The 16,375-nt window shown below is 36.8% G+C and overlaps 1 protein-coding gene across 1 annotated transcript in view; it reads left to right on the forward strand.

Annotated features, from left to right (window-relative positions):
* MTIF2 (mitochondrial translational initiation factor 2) overlaps positions 1–16,375 on the forward strand; it is a gene marked incomplete in the record, with an annotated part of 1,010,271 nt that overhangs the window by 87,257 nt on the left and 906,639 nt on the right. Inside the window, 1 exon segment of the mRNA XM_044055171.1 lies at positions 9,153–9,324. Coding sequence (XP_043911106.1) covers positions 9,153–9,324 — 172 coding nt within the window.

Genomic DNA, 16,375 nt, shown 5'->3' on the forward strand with positions numbered 1-16,375 from the left:
TTGTAACGCAAGACATAACTTCACTTTTTACTGTGATATCAAATGAGTATGGCATTGAAGCCATCCGTGACTTAATATTGAGATAGGTTTTCCTGCTAAGGAAATTGAGATGTATGTATATTATTGGATGTAGTATTGACAAAAAATATTTTCTTTTTGATGAACCATTCCTGTAATTGGCTGGTGTTGCATGGGTATCCCCATAGCAAACACCTATGCCAATTTAGTTTTACATCAATGGGAGAAGCAGTGTATTTATAGTAGAAATAATGTACTGAATGAGAAAGTTTGTTTTTATCACAGATTTGTTGATGACTGTTTCCTGATGTGGAATGGAACCCAAGAAGAATTGAATGAGTATGTCCTGTATTTGAATAGTACTACAGGTTTTCTGAAATTTAAGATAAGTTCTGATTGTAAAATGGCATTTTTGGATGTAGAACTAGAGGGAAAGGGTGATCAAATTGAAACTAGCATTCATAGGAAAGATGTGCATGTGAATCGCTATGTTTATAAACAAATATGCATGCACCCTATATTTTTCGTGGTGTAATGAAAGCACAATTAACTAGGGTTAGCAGGCTGAATACAGACAATAGAAAATGTGAAGAACAAATTAAGGAAATGGCTAGAGAGTTTTATGATAGTGATGTGGTCATAGAGAGAATATGGAAAGAGGTCTACAGCAATAGGTCTAATATTAGTAAGCCTACATTCTTAGTGGGTAAGAATATCGAAAAATTGTCAAAAGAACAAGTTAATAAGATAAGATATGTCACTGCATTTTAACCACTAGGAAATTGAAAGAACGAATTGTTGAGGATAAATTGGATATTCGTAGAAAAATCCAAATGAATGCATTAAGTAAACATATTGTGAATAGTGGTCCCGAGCACTATTTCAGATTTAGGCCATGGATATAGTATTTAAAGAAGCTAGAGGTGGTGATGTAAACAATATACTGGAGAATAAAGATTATGAATGGATAGTCAAGCTGCAGGTGGATTCCAAACCTGGCCTGAAGAATTATGTAAGTATTAAACCTGTGTTAATTAGAAGACAAATGCAACTGTATAAGTTTATGATGTATATATTTGTAAGTTTTAGTATAGTTCTAAATAACATGTTTTAAGTAATTATATTTTATAATTGTAGGGGTTATGAGATTGGCTGACTGTGATCATGTGATTTTTATCTGCTCTTATTTAAACCGAGTACTGTTATGGTGAAGTATTAGCACTGAAGAAGGGTGGTTTACCCGAAAGCTTTGCTTGTAATAAAATCCTTTGGCGTTGGATTTGTCATTTTTTTCTAGGAAAATGAAAGTGGGCATGAGAAACAGTAGGCGCAGTGAGAGCATTAGCTCCGACTGGGTTATTTAAAGATGTATATAGGATATTGTATGTAATTTGTTTTTATAGCATGTTCATAGTAATAGTTTACTTTCTGATATTAGGGACAACAAGTAACCAGATAGCATTTAGAGTTCAGGCATGGGTTACTAAATTATTTAACTCAGAGAAAGAGATACATGAAGTTCAACATTAAACAACATAAATGAGAAGCATTATTAATGTTATGCCTTAGCAAGTCACTGGGCAAGTGAATAGAAAAAAGTTGGATGTAGTAGTAAGCTACATTAAGAAAATGGAGGTAACTGTGGGTTTGATGCAAGAAATGCATTAAAAAAAACTTGAAAAAGCGTGGAAAACTAACTGAACTGTATTTCTGGTTTGAAATGGGTGTTAGGATTCTTCTAAGAAAAGATGCAGGCTTTCAGAACTGAGGAGCAGTTTACAGGTGGAGTGAAATGTTATATGATGATAAAAGGCACTTAGAGGAATAGGAAAATCCCATTGGCAGCTGTTTTTTTTATATATATATATATATATATATATATATATATATATACACACACGCACGCACGCACACAGGGGACTAGGCTGCAAAAACTAAAGCAAATAATAGGGAACTTGGTAGCCCTTAAGGAAAGAGTGGTGCTAGTGGTAGTAGTAGTAGTAACAGATGATTGGAATACTACTAGTCACAAAGATGTCACTGGAGGACCTAGGCAATGGAGAATGTCTGCAGAAGGGAGGTACTTAAATATATGAAGATATTTGGCTTTTGAACGATTTCATGACAACAAGTCAGGGACATACAGAATGCATTTGTTACTCAGCAGAGTATAACAATTGGTTATGTTTGGGCAGGACACGTCAAACATCATATATTCCTCTTGCTTAGCAAGCGACCAGATTCTGTTGCCTGACCACGCATGGGTACAAGTGATAGGGAGCAAAAAGAAGGTAGCTGGAAAAAGCATTGGCAGTTTTCAGCCTACTTGCTAAGTGGGGATTACTTTGTCACTTGGGTGGGTAAAACAGTAAATGAGCTATTTGAGCTAGTCATTTAGAATTAAGACTTGGCAATGAAATGGGATGTGGCTTAAGAAAAATTGAAACAAGCAACTAGTATGAAAGCTCATGATATTTGAAGGCATGCCAAAACACAAATATTTAAAAGCTGTGAGGAAAATTAAACATATGAAGGAATTAAAGAGTTCTGAAAGGTGGTAGTTGGGATGTTTGGCTTCCTGACGTCAAGAAGGATCTAGAGGATTATCTAGGTGCAGTAAATTACTTCAGGTCTTAACCACTTAAATAAGCCTTCTTTGATTTTACCCTGCAAATGACAAAATCCCTAGCCCAGAGATTAAAGTAACATGTTGATTGCATGGTTTGTAAGTTGAAGAAACCAGATACGGGTCAGTTAGAATCAGACCCCGCATTTGCTAGAGAAATAATGGTTACTTTATTGGTTATTATGGTACAGCGGTAGCGTTGTTACCTCACAGCAAGAGGTTCTCCCGTTCGATTCTCTGCTTGGCTTGAGAGTGCCTTCTTTGTGGAGTCTGCATGTCCTCCCCTTGGTTGGGTAACGTTTGAAAGACATGCGTGCGTAAATGGGCGTACCTTCGTTGAAGGTTGGGCGTCGAGCTGGCACCTCGGCGTTTTGTAAAACTCTACTGCCAATCATTAGCGGACCGGAGTTCCGCTGTGGCGACCCCTTACCGGGAAAAAGCCAAAAGACAAACAACAACATGTAAGCAATATTTAAAAGTTAAAACAGGGAATGAAAGGCTACCCAAGAGCACTTGATCTACTTAAATTGATGGGGATGGTGAAGCTTATGGGAATAACTGAAGAGGAAATTTGGGAGACTGTAAGGGGTCTGAACACAGGTAAGACCACTGGCACAGATGGAATTCTAATTGAAATGTGTAAAAGATAAAATCTTAAAAGTTTGGGGAAAGCTTTGCAAGTCCTGAAAAGGTGAGTCTGCCTCATGGTGTAAAGAAGTGATGCTAATCCAAAAGAAGGGCAAGGATCCTTTGTATCCCGGCACATAAAGACACTGTTCAGTATTGAACCATTATTATAAGACATTTGTTTGTATTTAGCTGAAAGAGTTTCATCATTTCTACCAAGCCTGATTGGATTTTAGACCATTGTGGTTTTTTTTAGACCATTGTGGTTTTGTACAAGGGAGGCAAACATTTGACAATGCACTTTTTGCATTAACACAGTTTGTAGTACAGCTGACACTGTACTATGAACTGTGTTGGTGTAAGATGTGGTTGAGAGTAGTCCCTCATGTTAGTAAGGATTTAAGCCAAAAATGCATTCTGTAGAGTAAGCTGGGATTTTATGGAGGAAACCCTGAAAGGTTTTAGCTTTCACCAGAGTTTGATTGAGCTACTATTCTGTATATACCAAGACTCTCCTGCATTTATAAAGTTTTTTTTTTTTTTTTTTTTGGCTGCCCTTTTGAATCCAACAGAATTTTCCAGAGGCACCATGCAGGTGTATGTCAGTTGTCCCGTTTGCTATATACCCTGCACTTGGAGCCATTGGCAAAAAAAGAAAAAAAAAAAAAATATGAAAAAGCTCTACCCTGAATATTTAAACAGTTAAAATTATTCAAGGAACTTGCAGGCTATGTGATCACTGAGACTGCTTCTAAAGCTATAGTAACAAATTAAATTTCAACCCATCACATGGTGCAAGAATATCCTTTCTTGTGGGGAGATGTGAGAAAACTAAGTATTTGAATGTTTGGTTAAGAGGGTCTATATTAAATATTCAAAGGTGCAGAATCTTGAGTACCTTTTCATCGACACAAGTGTTGAATGTCCTCTTGAGCAAACAGCCACATTATCTATTTCTTTCAAAGGGAAAGAAATCTGTTGGTCATTGTTTTGAATCTGCCATTTTCTCCACTGTAGTGCGATCTCGGAGTTGGTATATTTAGGTAGGGTATGTGCAGGGGGCACAGCCCCCCACATTGGGAGGGTGTGGGGGGCAAAGCCCCCACTTCAGTGATTTGTGCTGTGGATAGTTGGTCTACTGATTTCTTTCCCTTGGAAAGAAATAGATGATGTGGCCGATCAGTGAAGAGGGCATTCGGCACTTGTGTCGATTGAATGGGTATTCAAAATTTTGTATCTTCGAGGTTATAATGTAGACTCTGTTAAGGAAGGATATGAGGGCAGCAGCAAAGGAGATGTGGTATAAAATAGTTTCTAGAGTAACATCCACACTTAGAAAATGGAAGTTGATATTCATGGAAGAGGAAAGTAGTGTTTGCAGCTAAAATGAGCTTGGTGCCGCTAGTTTTATATGTGGGGCAGACATACGTTTGTCAGCCAGCTGATTTATTTTTTTAAGAGACTTATTAAAGGGTTTTTTGAGGGTAGTAAAAAAAGAGAGGAAAAGTTTGAAAAAGTACTGCTTCTGAAGGACAAGGGGATATGGAGATACCAGGTTTAGAAGCTTATTACTATACCATGCGACTGTGCATATTTTACTTATCCCAAATGGGGCACATCTCCTACAATGGAAGCAGATACTATTAACATCAGCAGCAGCAGTAGTCCTACAAATTTTGGAATAAGACAGGAAAACCCAAAAACTAGATTAAAGCAATGCAGTATCTGATGGTTTGTTTTAGAAAACTACTAAATACGAAACAAAGGCATTGCAAGACCTATAATGTATACTGAAAGGATACACTACAAAATAGATGAAGTGGTGGTGAGACATGTGTCAGTTATATGCAGGAATAAACTTAAGGACCTAAGGTACTGCGATTGGTAAAAGAGGAGAACTAACACACTGGGAACTAACAAAGGAAGAATTCAAGCTACATGATAAGGACTACTTAAGTTGCATAGGAATATGTACTGAATTTAGGGGTGGGGGGAACTAGAGAAAACTATTCAGTGTGAGTGCTTGTCGACTATAGTAGATTTTTTACTAGAGGCCAGAACACATACGGCAAAGAAAAGGGCAATCATTAGTAGAGCATACAGATGCCGGTTAGAAATAAAACGAGCTCTGGGACTGACTGGTCTAGTCATCAGCACAACAGCTGGGTGAAGGCAGGGCATATGACCCATTTATTTCCCCCTTAATCTATCCCGGAATAGACAGCAACATCCAAGTATTAACGTTTATGTGTATATACAAATGTTTACTCTTTTTGTTCTAGGAGAAAACTGGTCTAGAAGGGTTAGCCTGCATCTCGTAAAATAAATCCTGGCAATAGGTGTCACTGCACCTACAAATGCAACAAAAAGTCTAGGAGATTTAGGATATTCTCCTTGAACTGTTTGCTTAGTACTTTTACACACTGGAGTGTCTAGTAAAAATGTTCCCTTAGGCAAGTGGGAAATGCTAGAGATGTACTGAACTACACTTAAACTTTAGAGGGGACTTGAAATCAGTGTTAAGGAAATGGGTAAAAGAGAAGTCATCCAGGCCTTTAAAAGTGTGCAGTTTTTAATACCCATAATGGCAAAAAAGGCCATTATTAGAAAATGGAAGCAAAAAGACACCTCAGATGATGTAATGAAATTAAAGAGAAGATGGCGTAAATGAAATTAAACAGATAATGAATGCAGTTGAAAAGCAAATATGTAAAGTGGTGATTTGAAAAACATGAAACCTCTGGGTTAGCATATGGAAAGTAAATAAGGGCTCTGAGATTAACTGGGCAAATCAAGATAATTGTGGCCCAGAATTATAACACAGGACAAACGTTAGGAATATGCAAGTGCTCTCATTGCTGGTTGCTTAAAATATGTGTGTAGTTGGGAACTGATTATTTTTCACTGCACATTGATGTAATGACTCAGTATAAACTGAAAGAATCTAGTAGGTAAATCTCATGGCAGCAAATGATTTAGCCTCCAACATGAGGTGAGAATATAGGTTCATAGGTCGGTACTAGGCTATTGGCCCTAGGGCCTGTATAAGCCTAGCCAAAAAGGGTATCCTGGCTTTCGCCACCCAAGAAAATATCCTGTACCCTTGTCAAGCAGAGCCACAGAAGTGATCCCAGGGGGTGAATTTTCTATTTCCCATCCAATCATCAAGATTTTTCTTGAGTGCTAATGAGGAGCTCTGTTTGACATAGGTAGTCTGTTCCAGAGTATGGGAAGTCTTTGGGACAGGAATCTATTCATCCAGCATGTTATGTTTATTGTGGTGACAAGGTTTAGGTCCCTAGAGCATGTAGCTCAGAGGGATTAGGATTTCTTTAAGTGGAGCATGTCCACCAGTTCTGGGTTTGACATAGTTTTGTATGTTAGGCAGAGATTGTCTCCGAGTAGGCGATATGCGATGGAGTAAAGCTGGAGTTTTTTGAGACTGTCTGTGTAGGGCATCTGTTTGAGGCTAGTAATCCTCTTTGTGAGGTATTTCTGTGGCCTTTCCAGTTGTTGTAGATGTCTTGTGAGGTACATACCAAAAGGGGCGTTGTACTCTATAATGGGTCTAATGAGTGATGAGTAGAGGGGAACAGTGACCTCTTTTTTTCTGGATGAGAAACCTTTTGTGATGAGGTGTGCCACGTAGTAGGATTTCCTGACCACTGTGGCAATGTGATTATCAAAGGAGAGACTACTGTCCACCTGTGTCCTAAGGTCTCTTATCACACTTTCAGTGTTAAGTAGACTACCGCCTGTTTGGTAGTTCATGAGTACAGAGTTTTTACCAAAGGGGATGACAATGCACTTTTTGGCATTGAGCTTGAGGCCATGGCTTTGACACCAGGCAACTGTCTCAGTGAGGTCCTTTTTGTAGGATGTCCACATTGTTAGGAGTTTCTATTATGACTCCTAGTTTGCAGTCATCTGCGAACTTAGTTAGGCAAAGACCTTCTGTGTTAGCCTGTACTTCAGAGAAGTAGATACCAAACAGGAGAGGACCCAGGACTGAACCCTGTGGTACTCCACTTGTCACTGGTCTGAAGTCGGATTTGGAGTCTGCTCCTTTCACATTGTGGGTTCTGTCAGTAAGCCAGTTGGCAACCCATCTTGTGACATAGGGATTTATACCTAGATTAGTGAGTTTGTCTATAATTCTAAAAGACATGCTTCGGGAGCATTTCTCCCCGGGCCTCCGCTGAAAACAGGATCTGTGAAACCGAGTCGGACTTTCCCGGTTAACAAATGTTAAATAAAAACATTAAAAAATAAATTCCAGAGCAGGGGATGGTGTTGAAAGCCTTGGCGAGATCTAGATAGGCTGTGTGAACCACCTTAACCTCATCTATGACTTTGACTGCTTTAAAGAAGTCTATCAGGTTTAGGAGACATGATCTGCCTTTTACAAACCCGGACTGTGTGTAAATAAATAAAAAAAAAATATATATATATATATATATATATATATATATATATATATATATATATATATATATATAAAATAGTAATTTAATAGCTTGCGAAGAGATTTGCTTTTTGTAACAGTTAACTGGACTAGGTAGAGAGTAACCACTGTCGTGAGTTGAATTTTACTTGAATTTTTCTGTTGCATTTTGTAATAGTTATAATTTTAAGAAAGATGGGCAAAGCTTTAAAAAGTTAAAAAAAAAAATTCTAGTCGGCACAACAGTTGGGGGTGGTGGGTAGGGCAAATGACCCATTTATCTCCCCCTTAATCTGCCTTTAGCCATAGAAGGCAACTTCCATGTGTTATTTTTATATGAATATACAGATGTTTTACCTTTTTGTTATAAGTATCTCTTAGACCTGTAACTAAAATGAGAGGAAGCACAGTGTGGCAGTGCTACATCATATTTAACTGTGTATGTTTGTACTTCTGGCTGGGCACACCTTTTATTATGTTTGCAAACAGAAGTAATTACTTTTTTGTCTGACTCATTATACATATATTTGGAATATGAAAACAGTTTAACTTGGACATATCATTAGCTAACTAAATGAGAGGGTATCATTTATTTTTTTATTGATCTATCTTTGGATAAACGCAACTGTTTGTAGCCTTGTTTGGATGTAAAGCATAACTTTTTTTTTTATTTGCAGGTGAAAAGCCCTGTGCTTCATCTGACACTTCCCTTACTACCTCTACAATCATGAATTTGTGGAGAGAAGTGTAAACTAGAAAAACTAAGTCTCTCTGCAGTAGTTGTAAAAGAAACCACTGGCGGTGATTTCTATGGAAAAAACAATCTGTGAGGTTCAGTTCTTCTAGGTGTGATCAGTGAGTTGCAACCTTGTCCATTCTACATTTAACAAGTAAAAAGACAGCCTCATGCAAGGACAGGGGTTTTAAGCATGCTATTTATACGTTCATAGGAGATTACTCGGCTAATAGTTCAATAGCCCTTTACCCAGTTTTCGATTTGTAAGGGAAAGATGGCAAATGTCAGCAAGCGGGGTTTTGACTATTTTTACAGACTGCCTCTATCCGTAAGGCACATGGGCACCACCTCAGGTGTGAATTTGTGATTTCCCATCCATTGGTCAAGATTCCGCTTGATGATGGTCATGAAATGGCTGTACTTTACATGAATAGGATGTCTTTTCCAGAAGAGGGGAAATCCATTTTCTTATTTTCATTTTTAAACTTGTTTGAATATTCAACTTTCTGTAAATTTGCTGGCCTTATCTACTTTGAAAGTTGATAGAAGAGTAAATTCCATCTTTTGCTTTATGTTGAACTAGACATGAACTTTATATAAAAAAAAAAAAAAAAAAAAAGGCAAGAAAATAATTCTCTTGCAGTACCACCCCTGATATTAAAGGTTCATACTAATCAGGATTTGGTTGTCTTCTTTGGCAGATCATGTGTATGAAGCGCTGTTGCACACAGATCTTGACATTGATTTATTGGAGCCGCATTCGGTCTTGGATGAAATGTGGGTAAAAGAAGTAATAAAGAAATCAGGCATGAAATACAGATGGGCCAAACTGTCCGAAGAAAAAGTTCGAGAAAATAAAGATGCCACTAGAAGGTATGAATGTTAGTACCACATTTCACAGAGAGTACTGTTCATCTCTATTGTTAAAAATATTCTGTTTACTAGTAGTGTTTTAAATGCAGTGTTTGCTTTCACTTCATATCTGAACTGTAAGCTTTAAAGTCTGGTTCTTCATTTCAATGTCTGCAAATAAAAACCTGCCTCTTTATTTCATTAAACTTAAAGATCAACTGCAAGGGTTTAAGTATGCATAAAAATGCATTAGCTTTAACCAGTTTGCATATTTCATGTTTGCTGTTGCTTTCTGATAATAGAAGTAATTTTTTAACGTTTAGATCTTCAAAATTACTTTTAAAACTGTCGCCAAACACACAAGTCTCTTTCAAAATGCTGCCCATGTTCTTAGATTGTTTATTGTTAGGGTTAAATTAGCAAGCAATTGCTTAATGAGCATACAGTTATGCTTCTGCAACAGTTAGTTAATTGCCAAACCCAATTGAATTAACAGTTTACCTAACCGATGGATATTTACCAGTTAGTAGTATTTTTGTTCATTCCCTGCAACGTTTTTAGAAAGGGGGAAGACTGGGTCTACCAGTTAGTAGTTTTTTTCTTCATTCCCTGCAACGTTTTTAGAAAGGGGAAGACTGGGTCTTCCAGCTATTCATGGAAATGATCTCTACTGTCCTATGAACATTCTTGCCAAAAAAATGCAGGGACAGGCATTTGCAGAAGATTTCTGTGTGTTTGTCCAGAGTATTAAAAAGTAGTTTTAAGGAAAAAAAAACTTCCTTCTGTTACTAGAAGGTAATCACAAACACAAACCTGACATCTAGTTAGAGGCCATGCTTTTTCCTTTAGCTAAACTTAAACCTTTGAACTTGGTCTTTAGGTTTGAAAAGTTAGTTTATTAGGAATGAGTAGATATTTTGAGCCCTGGTACTATGCATATAGTCTAGCCTGAACGTAATCCTGCAGATTGAAAATGTGAACTGTTAAGATTTTTGGTTAAAACTTTAAAGAACCAAAATGGCAATGCCAGAAGGAACTTAAGAACAGTCAAGATGTGTGTGAAAATAATTTAAGTGGTACTTTGCTCCCTCCATCTACAAATAATGGTCTTTGGGAGAAAGAAACAGTTCGGAGATCTTCAATGAAGAAATGAATTCATCTGAAGTGGATGTTTCACCAACTTGTGTATATGTAATTATATATTTTTGTATGTGTGCATAGGTATTTTATATATATATATATATATATATATATATATATATATATATATATATATATATATATGTATATATATAAATCCCAAAAATAAGCCCGACTGGCTGCTGAAAAAGATGCAGTAGCAGTCCAATATCAAAAGTAGAAACAAACACTGCGTATTCACTATGTTGATGTAAAAACCCGGTTTAATGGTATAGTATGAGTAAAAAGCTGGAAATGTTGTGAACTACTTAATAAAAACAGAAAATGAATGCTTTAGGGTAATCCACCCTTCATCAGATCTAATGACATCAATAATTACATCTTATTTAAACAGACATTGGACCATTGACTTTTAAGTAAATAAAAAGCGCCATATTACAAAATTGCAATATCAAAAACAATTCGGAATAGACCATTGACTTTTAAGTAAATAAAAAGCGCCATATTACAAAATGACAATATCAAAAACAATTCGGAATAGACCAATGTCATTATTAAAATTAAATGACCAATCAGCACCTATTTTATGCACCAACCAATCACAAAAGTATAACTTGACTCATTCGTTCATTACAGCTTATGATACCCAAAGAACTGTTCAATAGCTGCCAATATAGTGTGCGATACCATTGGTACATCACTCACAATCAACAACAAATAGGCAATCAATGTTGATGCCAACTAATCGATCACATCTCCACTAAGAGCTTCCTGAAAGACGGCTATTCATTTTATGCAAGTCTTCATTGTTAACCACTACAAATATGTAGTAACCATTGCCCTAAAATAGGTAACTAGTGCTGTCAGCATTAATCTGCAGTGAATAACTGGTGCCGAAATATTTAAAAAAATCCACACAGGCTGACAGAATTCCAACAAATAGCGTGCATAAATATATTAGAACGCAAGAACAACGCAAAACAAAAGGTCTCCTCGATCAGGAATGACTCCAAATGAAAGAACATCTTCACATTGATGCTTACTAATAATTAAAATAATAAAAAACCTATAAAAGGCTGTAATTGCCGACCAATTAAAAAATATATCTAAAAAGTATATTAAAATCCCAAAGTCAGCTAGTCATCTAATAAAGTATGTGAGCCACCATTCGTCTTTTCAGTAATGGTAACTATTCATTGGCTAGATGGAAACCAGTGGGTAAATTATATCATTATGTCAATCCATGTTAATAGTAAAAACGCCACAGATATATTAATGTACAAAGTTTAAATAGTATACAAAAACTGTTACATACAGAGTACACGACTTTATTATAACACAAAATAACATCTTTCATATGTCAGGAAAAACTCCACATAAAAACACGCCTTCACATTGGCACTTTCTGATGGTAAATAACCTATGGAAAAAAGTATCAATGTCCCCAAATCGGACAATCATAGCTAGTAAAATGTCTGAGCCATAATTGGTCATTTGACTATATTAATTCATTGGCTGAATTAAAACCAATGAGTAAATAATACCATTACACCAGTCCACGTTAATAATGAAAAGCTCCACATATATAGTAACATACAGTGTTTAAGGAAAATGCAACGACCGTTCCATGTCTACGTCATGCAGGAATACTGAAAAATAATCTAAGCATAACCCCATACAAACAAGCAAAGTCTCTGCATGAATACCTAGACAACGTTCCTTTGCATTAACATATGCTAATAATTACAAGATGAATCAAATCCACTAAAACAAAATTATAGATGCCCTATCAGATGCTAAGACTGCAAAGATAGTTACGATATTTTGTGATTAGTCTATCACAAAAACACAAATATAAAGATAAAAATGCATCAGTCATCCACAATTGTAAAAAAAAAAACATTTGTACTGGTTTCCATCTAGCCAATGAATTGATAATGTCACGGACAAAAGACCAGTTGTGGCTCACATACTTCATTAGATGACTGGCTGATTTTGGGATTTTGATACAGTTTTTAGATATTTTTTGATTGCTTGGCAATTATAGCCTTGTATATGCTTTTTATTTTAATTATTAGTAAGCGTCAATGTGAAGGCGTTCTTTCATTTGGAGTCATTCCTGATCTATGAGAGGTTTTATTTTGCGTTGTTCTTGCATTGTAATATAATTATATACGCTATTTGTTGGAATCCTGTTAGCCTGTGTGGATTTTTTAAATATTTTGGCACCAGTTATTCACTGCAGATTAATGCCGACAGCACTAGTTACCTATTGTAGATCAATGATTATTACATATTTTTAGTTGTTAACAGTGAAGACTTGCATGAAATGAATAGCCGTTTTTGAGGAAGCTCTTAGTGGAGATGTGATTGGTTAGTTGGCATAGACATTGATTGCCTATTATTGTTGGGATAAGCCAGTGTATTGATGCATTTGTGAGTGATGTACCAATGGTATTGCACTCTGTATACTGGCTGTTGTTGAACAGTTCTTTGGGTATTTTAGGCTGTAATGAATGAATGAGTTGAGGCATTCATTTGTGATTGGTTGGGGCATAAAATAGCAGGTGCTAATTGGTCGTTTAGTTTTACTAATGACATTGGTCTATTCTGCATTGTTTTTGATATTCTAATTTTGGAATATGGAGCGTTTTTTTTACTTAAGTCATTGGTCCAATGTCTGTTTAAATAAGATGTGATTGATGTCGTTAGATCTGATGAAGGGTGGATTACGTGAAAGCGCTCATCTTCTGTTTTTATTAAGTAGTTTGCAACGTTTCCAGCTTTTTACTGTTAAACTGTATCATTAAACTGGGGTTTTATATCTGAACGTGGTGAATACGCAGTGTTTGTTTGTACTTTCTCTCTCTCTCTCTCTCTCTATATATATATATATATATATATATATCTATATATCTATATATGTGTGTGTGTGCGTGTATTTATCTATGGTTCCTGTGAAGGCTGCCAGCCTAGCAAGATAGTCATTTGTAAATATTAATATAAGTCACAGGCTTGTTCTCTTAAATGGAAGAAAATGGTATTAAATGTTCAATGTCAAAAATGTAACAGTGCACTCTGCTGGAAGAAAGCTGATAAGTCAAGTCTTGTATTATTGTTTGACCTCAGACTCTGAGCCGTGGTGTCTGAACCAGCAGATTTCTATTGTTTTGAGACCAGAGTTAATTGCTAGATTTTACATATGCATTGTTTTTAATTGCTGTAGTTTCCTGACCAGGTGATAGCTTACTAAGAAATGTAAATGTAGCACTTCTGTTAGCCTGGGAAACCAGAGAAATTTAAAGAACGATGTAATATAAAGTGAGTCAGCAGGATGTATTATCAATTTAAAGGACTTTCTCGGAGATAGAGAGATAGCATTTTGGATTTTGTCTAAAGCTGACAACAACTCACCAGTACTCTGCATTGCTCTATATGTACGTTTTATTTAGAACTGTGATTGCTCTTGGATATAGATAGAAAATAGTAAGTTTAGTCTAGCTGTTTTTCTGTATTGATGTCAGAACTATTCTGTATTATTTTAGGCATTTTCCTGTGATCTCTGAACTTTTAACTAGCACTGTGTAGTAAGAAATATTGTCTTGTGTTATTAATTATTATTATTAAATATTTTTAAGCCTTTCAACTGTGGCTGTTGTGTGTAGAGATATTTTAAGCTCTAGAGTACATTGCATGTATATAGTGATGCTGTACAAAGCCACTCCAGTAAGCCTTAAAAAGTTCTGGTCACACTTACTAATTGGATAATAATATTGCACAGTAATAATTGGACACCTTTTGGTAAGGGCATTTTTTAGTAGCTGATAAATAAGGGTCCTGGTGGCAGTGATTACTACCTTATAGCCTGGATAGAAGGGGCACAGCTACTGAACCTGTGCCAGCCTTCCACAGGAGAGTCTGTGTGGTTGTATGTAAATCATATCTCAGTGTGTGTGTGTCAGCTATGTGGGCAGGGACATGAGTGCTAGGAGAACTTGTCTAAGGACCCCACTCTGTAGCTTTGCCAGTGGGGAGTCTTATTGGGGAATGGAAAGTCTTATTTGTTGATCTGGAGAGAAAGGGAGAAACCAGTCCCAGACTGACTATAATCTCTGTGTGCTCTTAAGGGAAATTGTACTTTACTGTGTGTGTATTTGTTATCCTTCCCAATGTGGACACCCCTCACTGGTGTTAGTAGTGAGGATTGAGGCTCCTTGATTACTGGGCCAGTGCACGGCATCGCAGTTCCCATTTAAATTGTCGAATACTTAAAACTCCAAGTCACAGAACATTGAGTCCACAGCATCCAAAGTTTAAAAGAGCGAACTCCTGGAACGGCGAATTTTTGACCACCTCATATGAAAAAAATACTAAAATTAAACCCCCCTTATTTAAATATACAAGCTTCAATATCGCACTGTGGTGGAGAAAAGGGGAAAGGGTGTCAGTGGAGGCCAAGTGGTTAGTTTCCCAGAGGTGAAATTCACAGTTCAGGAGTTTACACTTTTAAACTTTCAATGCAGAACAGTGAGTCGACGTTCTGTACATTCAACATTTTCAAGGGGATTTATATATATATATATATATATATATATATATATACACACACACACACACACACACACACACACACACACACACACACATACATGGATCTACTTCAGAAGACTGAAAATCCAAAAGACTTAATTCCAAAATACTGAAAATTCAAAATGCTGAAAACATTTTTAATGCAGGAGGCAAGCCTCCCTGCACTCCTCATGTGGGCCCATCCCACACACACACACACACTCCCTGCTTAATATATATACTGACTTCAGTATTTTGGGATTCAGTCTTTTGGTTTTTCAGTCATCAGAAGTAGACCCATACATATGTGTATGTATGTGTGTGTATATATGTATGTATGCATATATATATATATATATATATATATATATATATATATATATATATATAAAATAGCCAAAGGTTAAAAAGGACATACAGACAAAACATTCAGTAAGAACTGCAAGGAAAAACCCAGGTAAGCTAGGGTTTTCACTATGTGATTCCTTAAACCTCTTGTGGTGGAGGTCCGGGCATAGTGTTTCAGCTACATGCCTTCTGAATGTCCATGACTTTTTCACTTTTTAAATCTTTATGGCTACATTCAGGGGTTTGGCTTTATTTGCCTGAATGTAACCATAAGGACTTATGCATTATAAAGACATCTACCTCTTTCAAAGTCTGCAGCCACCTTGCTCACATGTATGTGCTTGTTGTCTGTGCTGTACACTATCCCCTAATGCAGGACAGAGGGATCTTGGATTTAGCAGGGTGCACTTTTAATATCCAGATGAGAACAGTTGTATTCCACCTGAAATTATTCACCTTCAAGGACAATAATGAAGGCCAAATCAAGAGGAAGCATTTAGACTAGCTGTAGAGTCTCCAATTTTAGATAGTGACAAGGGTGAGAAAACTAAACAGATGAGACTCCCCTTCTTCAGCCCAGTGCTTCCTGTAATAGATCTTCCAGTCTCCCAGTTCTTCCTCCAGGGTGATCCTCTCTTCCATTTGACAGGATGGTTTGACTGATGCTGAAGTGTACATTTCAAAACACTGATACGGCCGCCACTGTCCAGAAGAGCCTGACAGGATCCTTTAGCTTTCTTAGGCCTAGGCTTGTTGATTTCAGGCTCCTCAAATGGACTCTCTAGTTGCGGCCATGGCTCTGAATAAGGATGCTGGAGTACTACAGAGTCATCCTTCTACCCGATTAACAAGGAGTGTCATGCACTGGACAGATTGGGAAGCTTGTTTCAGTTCTGTATCGTCTCCTTTGAAAGCTGTAAACCGTTTGTCCCACATGCTTTGCTTGCAGATAGATCTGGTTGACCAAACTAACCAGAATCTGGATGGGCTGCCAGCTGGTGATAAAATAGGATCC

The sequence above is a fragment of the Protopterus annectens genome, chromosome 1.part2 (assembly GCF_019279795.1).
Source record: "Protopterus annectens isolate FY-2018-M chromosome 1.part2, PAN1.0, whole genome shotgun sequence".
Lineage (NCBI taxonomy): Eukaryota > Metazoa > Chordata > Ceratodontiformes > Protopteridae > Protopterus > Protopterus annectens.